The sequence below is a fragment of the Crassostrea angulata genome, chromosome 4 (assembly GCF_025612915.1).
Source record: "Crassostrea angulata isolate pt1a10 chromosome 4, ASM2561291v2, whole genome shotgun sequence".
NCBI lineage: Eukaryota > Metazoa > Mollusca > Bivalvia > Ostreida > Ostreidae > Magallana > Magallana angulata.
In genome coordinates this window covers 5,290,117-5,304,210 of record NC_069114.1, presented here as the reverse complement: position 1 = coordinate 5,304,210, position 14,094 = coordinate 5,290,117, and the positions used below count along the sequence as shown (strand labels likewise).

Below are 14,094 nucleotides of genomic sequence, written 5' to 3'. Positions count from 1 at the left end.
TTAACAATTGTTTTTAAACATGTCAATCACTTTCCGTTTTGCTGGTATTTTCTTTCCATTGAGTTTATCTAGCTTTATGCAAGCTGTACACATTGCTTCTTGAAATATTTGAAATGTATTTAGAGAAGTATATTTATCTTTTTCTTTCAAATATTGACTATATATTTTTTCATTTGATCCAATTTCTTTAAGTTTTTTTGCTAATGTTTCTGGAGAAGAATAATCTAGCGCGTTTATGAAAGTTCCCGTTGGTAAATAGTCACTTGCTTGAGGAGGACCGTTTACAACCGGAATGATGCTCATATTGTATTCATATAAGTTAAATACCTTTTCTGTTGAGTAATCCGTACAAATATTATTTTCTAGGGAGAAATAAAACTTATAATCCCTGGAGAAATTCTTCAAACACTCATTCATAGCAGGAGTTCGAACCCCACACTTCTTTTTTCCACATGGTCCAAACGTGTCAATATCAATGTACTTCTGCAATTTTTCAATGTATTCTTTACGTCTAGATGGAACAGGGCAGTGACCAGACATCCATACACCGAATTTTGTTTTTTGTCGAAAAACCTCAGAATAATTTTTGACTATTCTTCTTTCCAAACTTTTTATTTTACCGTATGGTCTTGAAATGTCAGCATCTCTACGATAAGACATCGTCCACTCAAACTGATTGTCCCAGACAGAACTTGGCCTTTGCGTAAAAGCCTTGTTTTCCATAGAGTTGAAAATCCATATTTGAGATGCAATCTTCATAGGAGGAGTTTTTGGCAAATTAAAATGTGTAAATACAACAGCACTACTTTTACCTAGATCAGAACTATTTGTTGATAATATACAGATGGATCCCAAATTACTACATTTGCTCGATCTAAAATGTTTTGCTGAGGACTTTAAATAAAATGGAATATTATACCATAGAATTATCAAGCTTTTGTTTTCAAAGGAATATATTTCACCAACCGATGCAGGGGTCTGTGTTTCATTAGCTGTTATTTTTTTGATTAATGGGTGAACGTAGAGGTGAATTGTTTCTTCAGACGATACAAAATATCCCAAAATAAATACACCAACCACACTGATGATACAGAAGAATGCCATGTTTATTGCCTTCATCTTCGAAGAACATCTGAATAAAACAGGAATGAATTGTTTTAATTAATATTAAAGAGGTTCGCTCGTCTCATTTTGGGTAACTATTTTATATCATCTCATATCTAAAAAAAAGTTGCATCATATATTAATTCTATTTGTATATTTATACTCAGAAATGCGAAAAAACATATTTAATATAAAATCGTTAATTTTTTTTTACATATTTAGTTTAGTAATGGACTATATTTTGAGGCGAAAGGTTTTCAAGAAGAAAATAAACAGTTTTCATAACTCAGTAGTTTTAGAGTACTGTTACTTTAGCTTCCTAATTTTCAACGCAGACTTAACTTCCAGATAGTTTGTGTATTACGATATATTCATGTTGGGCTGAAAAACATTTTTGAACAATATTTTGCTTAAAATTAGCTTATTGCGTGTCATATCTCAAATTTGTTTTAGGTGTGACCCCTACTTTTGTTTACTTTTAAATGAGACATTGTTTGTCTATTTGTATGCAAAAATTAGGAAAAATGACATTACCTTTATTTTTTTATTTGTGTTTGATTACTCCAAAATTTTGTAACAATCTGATTACTCCAAAATTTTGTAACAAGTGTTGTATTTATTACGAGCTGGCATTTGAAGCCATCAGTAAAGCAAGTTTTTTTTTTAACTCTGACTTTAAAAAAGAGTTTAAAATTTTTAAAATTATTACTTTAAAAGTCACTACATGTGTTCAATTCTATACCGTAATGAAATTATAACTTAATAATAGTTCAAACTATAAATATTTGTTTGATTTCTTCAATTAATCAGTTTCCATGCCAAATTTAAGCAATAATTTCAGGAAAATTATCATTTCTGTATTGGGCCCAACATTTCTATAAAATGGGAAGTAACATAGGTCACATTTAGAATAGATTAACATGTTAGGTCGTCATCTTTATATCCAAGATGTTTTTTGATGATTGACATTACTAGTATTTCAGGTGCCAACCTCCTTAACTTAAATCATCAACATGTATTTGTTTCAATGTATTCGTAACGTAGAGGGGCTATCATTTGATTGTTTTGATATTATCGGTAAAAAATGATCGTCCTGTAAGTAAATTTTTGCAGTGATGCAATACACACAACTACTTATTGTCTTTTTTTTTAAATCTACGAATTTTCAAAATATGTATTGTTTAAAAGAAAACAAAAATAGTTCTCAACCGTTCTATGGGCACTTACGTTAATTTTTTTTTCTTTTTTAGTTGGCATAACTAAATCAGAACGTCGGCTAGTGCCAAATATGATGAGTCATACAAAGACACATTGACACGCCAAATCCAAAGAAGGATGGGCAAACCGGTTAATGCCATGAGCTATTCATATAAATTTCCTATAGATTTGTAACAACATACCTGGCCAAAAGATATTTAAATTTGATAATTTTTAATTTAATTCAACTCGGGATGTGAACATGTTTACCCATGAATTATTTAAAAAACTATATGTGATTATGTATTTTCAAATGAAGTAATTGGGCTTATCTTTTTAAAGCAGAGTACTATAAAAACATAGTATGTCAAAATATACATTTAATATACGACTTTTGGTTTTACTTTAATAAGAGTACTCACATTTAATTGAAACTTGCTTTAGTATAACAATTGTGATATCATATTACATAAAAAGACGAACCTCAGTAGGAAACAAAGTCCAAATGTTCCATTTATTACGCCCAAAATCATGAGAATTACAGCCTTTTGATTTTGTGGTCGATTTTTGTTAGAATTTAATCTGCTTTTGTTAAAAAAAAACCCTGATCGTTTAACTGCGAATTTGAATATAGAATTTCAGATTAGTATCAATCGTTGACTATCACACATGTATTAAGTCAGATTAACACTTATGTGTTGTTTATGATGTAGTATTTTACCACTTCGTCACTCAAATACAATTGGAGTTAATCTGTGTCTGTGTAATGCCCCATGATATAATTATTTTCATTAACATTAAGAGGACCTTATTAATTGATTGAGCTGTATACGGAGATTGTAAAAAATGACATTTTTTTTTACAGCTAATGAATATATTTCATACATTAAAATAGTCAGTGGATACTTAAACTAAAACCTTAAAACAAATATAAGAAAATAGAATTTAATTTCTTATTATACTTACAATTAACAATTAATTACAAAATTTGAAATGTTCAGAGTAGTTTTGTAGACCAATAAATATTAAATCACAACAAATTATCGATTATAACATGTTATAAACATTTGCAAAGCAGATACGAGGGTCACTAATAAAAAAATACGAAGACTTTTGCCATAGCTAATTTTTAAAGGTCATCTTATTACTTAATTTCTTAGACACAATTTAGCAATTTAACACCTTAAAATAAAAAAAAATCATATATTCCTTTATTTCTCAGAACTATTTAGAATTTAATCCAGCAAAAATAAGGTCACAGCACACAGTCAAACTTGGTATTCTGTCAACAATCAACCATATTATGTAGAACATAATATCTCTATAAATTTTGCTTAAAACCAAACGATACTGAAACCTAAAATCAAAATTGTAATAGTATTATATGTATTGAATAATGACATGATATATAGATTTGTTGTACCAGTAGCTAGAGACATATAGTCCTCGTAAATAAATTGTGTCATTTGAAAGGGCAAACGTTGAACTTCAAATAAAATCAAATAAAAAATAACATAGATAGAAAATAGTGAAAAAGTTTCAAAAAGTTCACAAAAAGTCAAAATCATTAAAGATATCAGTATATTGTATTTAGAAATTGCAAATAATCTTTCAATTGTTAGTTTTATTCAGAAAATGCATACACGTATAACCACAAATCTCTTAATTTAGAAAAAGCCCTCTAGCAACTCTGATGAAATGTGCCAACTTGATATTCAAGGCTCCAAATAAAACCTTATATTTTCTGTTTGCTTGTCGTCATACTTAACATGATTTATTGAAAGATAACACAGAAACGAGCAATTTCTATTGAATAATAGAAATTACCAGACACACCATCATAATGATAATCCATTTTGTATAAAGTTCATACCCGTATTTTGCTTTAAGTTGGATTTCAAATTGCGAAGTTAAATTCTAAATGCTGAAATGATTATCCTCTACTTCATACGCAAGAAAAATACATTCTGTTAATTAAATACGTTAATGAACATGTATTTTAAAATGCATAAATAATATTAATTTATCTCAACCCTTTTATTTAAATTGTGCCTTTTTATTAAAAAGTCCATTTTATTAAGACGTTTTGATCGAGGTGGGGGGGGGGGTTACAAAGCGTTTCGTAGAATAATGGTTTGGTTGAATAGAATTAGTTTATGACAGCTGCTCAGAAACAAACTACTCAAACCTTGAACACCAAATACGATAGTCATTCCTGATTGCTGGTTATAAAATCCGATGTATATAGGGGTACTCAATTAAAAGTACGATATCCGGGGTAAAGTAAAGACTATTAGGTAGCATTTATGGCATAAAGGGCTCTGCTCATAAATTAGTCAGTTTTATGCCCTGATCATTTTAAATGGTTCTGTACATGGATTTGACACAACGAAAAAAAAAATATAAAAGATTGGTTGTTTGTTCGCGTAGTGTATGCATGGATTCATGTATGCATGGATGGATGGATGTACGGACGGACAGACATCGTATGTATGTATGTATGTATGTGTGTGTCTGTGTATGTGTGTCTGTCTGTCTGTCTGTCTGTCTGTATGTATCATGAAAATGTATGTTTGATGAGAAAATGTATTTCAAATGGTCTCATGCAAATATAATTTCTAATCAAAATCAGATGATAGCGATCAATAAAGCTTTCAACATTGTCAATTTACCCGAAGGAACAGATCTTTTGTCAGTTAACATTCCAAGTACATTTTAACACTTCACCCCCACTACCCCTTCTCCTGCGTTAAAAACGGTGTTTACTTAGGGTTTACGTTCTCAAATCGGATTGTATTTAAGTTCAATTTCATGGGTTAAATTTGTTCTAAACACAAAATGTATTTATGAAATGAATTATAAATGACATAACATCCGATACTTTTACAATATTATGGAATTAGGCTCAAACAAAGTTGGACTTTAAACAAATTAGAGGAGATTCAGACTAAATTTTCAGGTTTTGTTTTCTACTAGACTATTTTTGGTAAGACTATAATATTTAAAGTTATTATTTTATTTGTTAGTCAACATATTTTTGCACATTTTCTTTTAGTTTCATTTCACTTTTTCAGTTAGATAACTTTATTGCACACACTACAAAAATATTGAAAAATGCTTTTAAACCTATAAAAGAAACTATATCTTACTATTTTGATCTTTGACCTTATATAAAATTTATGCCAGCAGGGTAAGGTCAATATACTTAGTTTAATGCTATAACTGTTTAAGTATTATCATCATTAATTTTTTTTGTAATAAACTGAATAAAAAATGCCTAGGGATTGGAAAACTGATAGAGGAAATTTGGACTGGAATATTTATAAAAAAAGTGCGAATGAAGACTTCATGCTTTTTATCCATAAAAGGTCAATGCCAATCAAAAATTGTGTTTCATTTTAAAAGAGTTAAACAATTTGTATCTCAACCATAATGTAAAATTTTTATGGATTATTCTTAAATTTTCAAAAAATTTTAATGGCAATTTACTCAAAAAGTAGATCATTGACCTACTTTTATGAAGGTGAAAAATAACACTACCATGAAAAGTTTATAGCATACAATAGATGGATTTCAATTATTATCAGTGGAATTGTTTTTTCTCTCTGAGTAAACATAATCCTTAAATCATGTCTAATTTGGTATCTCATTTTTTTTTTATATAAGGCGTAATTAAACTCAGCAAATCAATAATTGGACGATATTGATTATGAAGAAAGATGATGCAACGCTACTATGTTTAAGTTTTCAATTAACAAAGTTAGTTTAGTTTTTTAAAGTAATTTTCTGAAAATTAAACTTATGGCAATCAAAATTGACCTATAAATGACAACTGCAATAGTTTTTTTTTTCTTTTCTATGTTTTAACAATGTCAACATTTTTGTACAAAGATATAGCAAGAAAAATACAACTGTTTTAATTTCTTTACATCTTTGATTTAAAAAAGGACGATAGCGCTTAATACTAAATCCTTCCTATTATTGTTGTGTTAAGACAACATTTTAACTTTGTGCAAGAATACAGATGCCGCCGCACGATCTTCACAATTTTCTCGTGGATTTTATCTGGATGCCATGCGGCTACTATGAATACGTAATGAAGTGGCAATGCACGTGCTATGCATTACATGACTTGAGTTGACTCCAGGATATACTATTCATATATAAAACTAATAATTAAATAAATCATATAAAGATCAACTGAAAAAGTCAAAATCGCACGGGAAAAATGGTCTATGTCAAAATTTAACTTTTTTTGAGTAGAACGCAAAATGCAATTTGAAGACAATGGCAACTACTTAATTAATGCATTCGGTAAGAAAGTAAAACAAGAGGCCCAGGGGACACATCGCTCACCTGAGCAACAATTGCCTTAATTCTGATCAAATTAGCATAACAGTATCAAAATATCTTGAGAACTAAGTACAGTAGATCTTGCTAAAAAAAATTGAAAATCTGCCAATTTTTATCCACCTCTTTATTTTTGGTAAATACCAAGCCCCTTTTGTTGTTGTACCTGTAAGAAGATTTTTCTCTATTCCTATATAACCCCCGCTCCCAATTTCGTGGCCCAACTTTTCGTTATGGAATCATGGTTTCATCAAACTTAAATCTGCATAACCTTGCTTTCACACTAAGCACTGTGTTTAGGGCCAAAAACTTTCCCAGAATATTTTTAAAGATTTTTTCTATATATACCTATGTAAAAATTCAAACTGCCATCACGACCCCGCCCTACCACTAGGGACTGTGATTTTGCAAACTTGAATTTACATACCCAAGGATGCCTCTACACAAGTTTAAGCTTTTCTGGCCAAATAGTCTTTAAAAAGAAGATTTTTTAAAGTTTTTTTTTATATATTCCTATGTAAAATTTCATCCCCCGTTGTGGCCTCACCTTACCCCTGGACTATTATTTAAGCAAACTTGAATCTATACGATCTAGGGGTGCTTACACCCAATTTGGGCTTTCCTGGCCTAATAGTTTTGAGAAAAAGATTTTCTCTATATATAAAAATTCATCCCCTATTGTAGCCCCACCCTACCCCCAAGGACCATGATTTAAACAAACTTGAATCTACACTACCTGAGGATGCTTCCATTTTAATTTGGGCTTTCCTGGCCTACTAGTTTTTAAGAAGAAGATTTAAAAAAAAATTCTCTATATATTCCTATGTAAAATATGATCCCCCTATTGTGGCCCCTCCCTACTCCCGGGGACCATGATTTGAAGAAACTTGAATCTACACTACCTGAGGCTGCCTCCACACAAGTTTAAGCTTTTCAGGCCTAATACTTTTTGAGAAGAAGATTTTTGAAAAATACCAACAAATTTTCAATAATTCTCAAAAATATTTCCCCTTTAAAGAGGGCGTGGCCCCTCATTTGTACAAACTTGAATCCCCTTCACCTAGTGGTGCTTTGTGCCAAATTTGGTTGAAATCTGCTCAGTGGTTCTTGAGAAGAAGATAAAAATGTAAAAAGTTTACAACGACGACGACGACAAGGTCGACAACGACGACAACGCCGACGACGAAAACAACGACAGACAACGGACAAATTGTGATCAGAAAAGCTCACTTGAGCCTTTGGCTCAGGTGAGCTAAAAAAGGGGTTTTAAGATTGGTCGTGAGTTTACCCAACAAAAAAAAAAAACTCACGGGAAAACATACCCTGAAAATTTGTCAAATCGTTCTGAAAGATTTACAGTTTGTTATATAAAATATTCATCAAATTTGCCTATGGTATTTTAATGCAATGCCGCCTTGAACTTGGTATTGTTGATGGTGCTGTTTTGACGCTTTTCTAATGAATAAATAGGAAAATGAGCATTATTCGAGATAAAGTTGTTTTGAGAAATTGCAAGTATCTTTTACACAATTTAGATAAATTTATCCACTGTTTTGTGCGTAAAGAAAAAGTGTTTTTAAAAAATGTAACTATGTAAAAAAAATAATATGTATTATCGATAGATTTTTTGCTATTATATCTTTTTGTTTGGTTAATTTTACCGAAAATTGCCCTATTTCCGTATTTGACGTCATGAGTACGACGTCATTTATTTTTAACCCGTTCCAGACCACTTATTAAGTGATAACAATCACTTAAAAATCAAATGTAGACTGCTTAAGCTTAACCTAGAAGCTTACATTTCTAAAAAAAGCAATTTTGGAAAGTATGAAAATTATACAGATATAAAAAAAGAAAATTTTATTATGAATTATGAAGTTAATTTTAATTAAAGCCTCCCGTGTACCCCCGGATAGCATTGGTCTGTAGAAAACAAAGTTTGCTTTTGTATTATAAAGACATGCTTTTTAAAAGATTAGAAAATATTTTTTTCATGTAGTTTAGTTACTTTTAAAAATATCAAATTTAAAAGCCCTCTTTTGCCCTTTTATTTAAAACCAGAAAATGTAGAGCATAATATTGGTACCAAATGTCTAGGTAGATTTCCCATTTCCACATTCTCTTTGTTGAAATGCTGTGGTTAATGTAAATATATACGAATAGTCTCAAATCTAGAAAACAGAAGATATTCGTAAGATATGTAGTTCTATTTTGCTTATCAAAATCTGCACAAATAATTTAGAAAATTTAATTCCCCGGCTTTACCCCCCCCCCCCCTTTCAAGGTCAAAATAGTTACGATATACTTACTACAGTTACTAAAGTTTCAAATATAGTGAAAAAGTAACACTTCAATTCTTGCTAATAATCTACGCAGTTATGATGTAATATTTACATTTGCAAATATGTTTTCTTAAAAAACTATCGAACAGACGTTCAAGTCTGTATGTACTTTTTCATGACGCCTTAGTGATCAAAGCACGCGCTCATCGCTTGTCGCTTGGATTATTGTAAAAATTAAAGCTCGGTAACTTAACCGTTTTGAACGATTTGTTTTTCTCAAACGTAAACATAAGTAATAAACAGCAATGTTAAAAAGTTCACTGGGATATGTAGTCGGTTGTCACGTGGTAAAGTCTACTGAGAAGCCGCCCTTTGGGCTTCACAGGATTCGATCAAGTAGCCTACCAATTTTTTTGTTTTCAATGTTTTATAACATTTTACTTACGATAAGACTATTGAACATATGCTTTAAATTGCACATAACATTTTTGCACTCATTGTGTAAGTCATAAATTGTAGATTAAATAATTGAAAACGATGTCACACAGATGATACTGGACAACTATTGTCGACAAAAAATATACTCATATTGATGATATAGATGAAAAATTTTTATGTGTAAAAATATTATTAAAGCAAGTATATATACGTACAAAGCATTAGAATTATTTCATAGTTATTGTTGTTAGATTAGAAAGATAAATATAATGTATTTTTCACATATATTTTATTGTTTAGTACATTCACGACTAGGAGATAAAATAAGGATGAAATGTTTTGAAATCGTAGAGTTGATGTTACAATGTGCACAGTGAATTCAACAGAAATTAAAGCAGAACTATATAATGCGAGATTTTTGGATCACTAGAATGTTTGTATGAATTTTAGCTATATTTTTGATGGTAACTTTATGACATTTATAAATTTACATGCATATACAGTTTCTTCAGTTACTTTAGATTATACATGAAGAAGGAATGTCCAGATATTTTTGATAATCAAAAGTAAAATTTCATTTATTTTCTCTAAATCTTTATTTAAAGAACATGAGGTTAACTGTTTTGGATATTCGAGGTCGCAATGTACATAAGCTCTAATGCTTATTCTTTTTGCAGAATGTTTCATTTAAAAAATAGGGTAATTAATATTTGAGTGGCAATTTATTTGTTGTTGAATGACGTGTATAAATCATTTCAAACAGCATATAAACACATGAAATTAATGAAATGACTCTCTCATTTACTTATATTTCATGATAAATTTTATTTTTTTTCCTAGATAGATGTCAATATTATGATCCGGAAAAAGATGAAATGAGTATAAGATAACACGTATTTTTTCAACGAGGCAATATTGTTTTTAAAATACGTAAATACTATATTGAGGAGTTCTAAAACCTTCTTATTTTTTCTATTCAGTCCATCTAATTAAATTTTCTACTCTGTGTACATGGATACGTAAAATTTTTACCACTATGTTTTTTAGACCTCATATCACTACTGAATTCAAAATCCACTGATATTCCCGAATATTGACTGACATTGTCTGACATCCACTGTACATTGACTGTACCTCACTGTACATTTCACTGACTTCCACTGTACCCCACTGTACCCCACTGTACATTTCTACTGAACAGCACTGTATCCCACTGTACACCACTGTACAGTCCTACTGACTTCCACTGTACCCCACTGTATGCCACTGTACAGGGCACTGACCAGCACTGTACATCACTGTACGCCACTGTACCAGGCACTGACCATCACTGTACCCCACTGTACGGCACTGTACTATTAATTTGAGAAAAAATCAGATTTTTAAATCTTCCGTATATTTTTTTTCTTCGATATTTATTTTTATTATGCTGTATATAGCATTATCATTATGTATACAGATAACTTGACAGAAGAATGTAACAGGTCGTTAAATCTATTAAATACGTTTTCTTTATTAATAAATGTCTATTGTTATTGAATGTTACGATCATGAAATTATGATAATTTCCCTAGTTATAAGGTGAAAGTATTGAATTTTACATGTTGAATCTGATTATTAAAAATGTACATATCATTAAGTTCATTCTGTCAGTCATTCGAAAATACCCCCCCCCCCCCCCCCCACCATCAAGGTTACATAATCATTTCTTATTGATTATATATGACACAAGCCCTCGTTTAATTGATCGAGTTGTTAATTCTCTGTGTCTCATAAGCTGTGTTTTAGCCACTAAAAACAGTCAATTAAACACAGAATCCACAAAATATATCAATGTTTTTTTTTGGTACACATGTCCAAATATCATGACTGTCCGCTTGACTACACAGGTACATTTTGTGCGAGTTAATAGCTCATTTGTTAATTGATTTCTTTTGATTAAAATATTTAAATATACATTGCAAATGTCGGGTTTTAATTTTACAAAATAACACCTACTGCAGAATACATTATAAATTTTCAACATAATCAGTGACATATTAAGCGGTAATTAACTGTATCATTAATTTCAGCAATAAATAAAAGGAAGGATTCAAATCAAGGAAGGTTGTAACATGTTGTAATATGCGTAGCTGTACAGTTTTCTTAATATATGATTTACTTTTAAATGTTTAAGAGATAAGATACATGTATATAAAATGCCCTACGCTACACACTATTTTGTATAATGAGAGAGAGAGAGAGAGAGAGAGAGAGAGAGAGAGAGAGAGAGAGAGAGAGAGATTACAGGTATATCACTTTCTGACAATATTGTATTGGTGTTATTTGCAGGCGTAGAGAAGTTCACAATAAAATCTATGTTGGAAGTGGCGGTTGTGATGCCGTAAGGGATTTTAACGTGCTTATACCTTTCTGACTCGGGGCCTCAAGTTTTAGCAATAGAAAATTCATGAGAGAGAGAGAGAGAGGAGAAAGAGAGAGAGAGAGAGTGTGAGAGAGAGATCCATTTATCAGAAATCGATTAGAATAATAAGAAATTGATTGTCTATTATAATGCTTCTTTTACATATCGATTATTTTTCTTTATGTCTTACGTTTATTTTTGCAAACCAACTCCGTGGTTTTAGAAAAATATCTACAAACTTTAAGTCGAAAAATGAAATGTAATTGTATGGATAATATCAGCCCCCCCCCCCCCCCCCCCCCCCCTGTTTCTTTCCGAATCCACTCGATACCCCTTGCAGTACTGTGTTATGTCGAAACGATTCATGTTAAGCAATCGGTTATAAAAAATGATGCATTTTTATTAAATTTTGACCTCGATGTGTAATCACTATTGAATAGATATAATAAATCCCACTTTTGTGCAAACATTACATGAAACTAGTCCTACATGTAAGTAAATTATAATAATCTTTTAAGACAGATTTAAAATGATTATGATCCTAATGCACCCAGCAACCATAATGATTTTTTTAAATCAAAAGTGAAAATTCAGATTTTTTTGTTTTAACAGTGTATTTCCCCGACATTTACATCTATTTATTCCTAGGCCCCAACACATATACACAGGTGGTCAGTTTCCACACCTTGACACAGTCACCCGGCCGTGTGTATAGTCTGAGTCTTTCTGTTAGTTCCGGGTTTTTCGTTGTTCCCATGCAGACAGAGCAATATACTAATATATATACTAAATTATTCGTACGTTAGCATGGAGAGAGAGAGAGAGAGAGAGAGAGAGAGAGAGAGATTTTATAGAAGATTTAAAATGTTGGCTATGATACAATATACTGGTTTCCGTCAATGAAGAAAAAAACAGAAGAAAGATCGTTTTAACGGCCGAACTTTTTTACCGGGTGGTAAATCTCAGGTGAGGGCGGGGCTTAATTTCTAGAGGTGTGAAAGCCTCCGGGGCTGGAAGTCTACCTGCGATCGTGAACGCTGCTAACCACTATACACAGGAAGCAAATATTACACAAGATATAAATAATTAGTCAGAATTCGTCATAGTTTGAATATCTTTTTGTTTTAATGACCATACGACGCGATTTTATACGGAAATGTCGTCCGAGCACGTGTGTAAAGCACAATTAAAAAAATTCAGTAAACTAATTCTGCTTTAAAGATTTAACTCAGTTCATCGTGTTTAGCACTTGACATTGTTTAAGATGTTAATTTTAACAAATATAATTGTATAAGAAAACCAGTCAGTAAAAATATTCACTTGAATGTAAAGGCAGCCATTATACGATGACAACTAATGGGCTTCGTTTTCCATGGAGTGACGTTTTCGTGCAACAAGTTCCAATTGAGTGTATAATCAGTAAATACAGCTTTAATAGCTCATAAGTGTGTTTTAAAAAAGAAAATTTTGTATGCATGTTTTGGGCTGCATGCGCATTCATCGTCGTGAAATTTATTAGGTCATATACATTCAACATGATTCAAAAATAAATTGCGTATTTTCAATTACTGAATAATAAAACTATTTTTCTCATTTATCCGACCCTTACACAATTCACTTATTACGGAAAGAGAAAATAAACATGTTTGCCTATTAATTAAGGTGTCGCTTGTGATGCAGCAGAAATTTTGCGGGGGGGGGGGGGGCTTATGTATGCCTTCCTGACTTTGGAGGAGAATAGTTACAACATGAGAGAGAGAGAGAGAGAGAGAGAGAGAGAGAGAGAGAGAGAGAGGGGAGGGATGGAGGGAAGGAGGGGGTGTATTTTTCTTTTTAAAACTATGTCACTACATGTATATCATGGGAACATTCTTAGCTGTGCAAGAGAAGATACATGTAGATGTATTACATGTGCTGAAAATGAACAGTGTTCAAATTCAAAAGTATATAAATAAAAGTACCGTAATAGGGTGAAATATTATTTGAACACTGTTCGTTATCACCATATTTCATTTTTAATTTAACACAATACTTATTTTGATATCAGCGACTGGTTGGGGGGGGGGGGGGGGGGGGGGTGAGGATTTATAAATGTTTAACATGTTTAATATCCGACTTGATTTAAATGATAAAAAAACGCATCTAAAATGATTAATATAAAGAGTATTTCGTTTATTCATACATGTTATGTTTTTAAAAAAATATATTTCAAATGGATTTAATCATCTAAAGACCACAAATACCCTTACAAGGGAATTACATAATATCTTGAACAAGGTGTCAGACTGACAATTTACAAGGTTGAATATTGGGACATTC

The 14,094-nt window shown here is 31.3% G+C and overlaps 1 protein-coding gene across 1 annotated transcript; it reads right to left on the bottom strand.

The window, feature by feature from the left end:
• LOC128179335 (4-galactosyl-N-acetylglucosaminide 3-alpha-L-fucosyltransferase 9-like) lies at window positions 1-1,124 on the bottom strand. Its single transcript, XM_052846733.1, has one exon. It carries the CDS (start codon window positions 1,117-1,119, stop codon window positions 1-3), a length of 1,119 nt encoding a protein of 372 aa, XP_052702693.1. The 5' UTR covers window positions 1,120-1,124.
• Between the last annotated feature and the right edge of the window lie 12,970 nt (window positions 1,125-14,094).

Bases quoted from the DNA above. Each gene is read 5' to 3' on its own strand.
- LOC128179335 (XM_052846733.1), bottom strand. From the start codon at position 1,119: ATGAAGGCAATAAACATGGCATTCTTCTGTATCATCAGTGTGGTTGGT.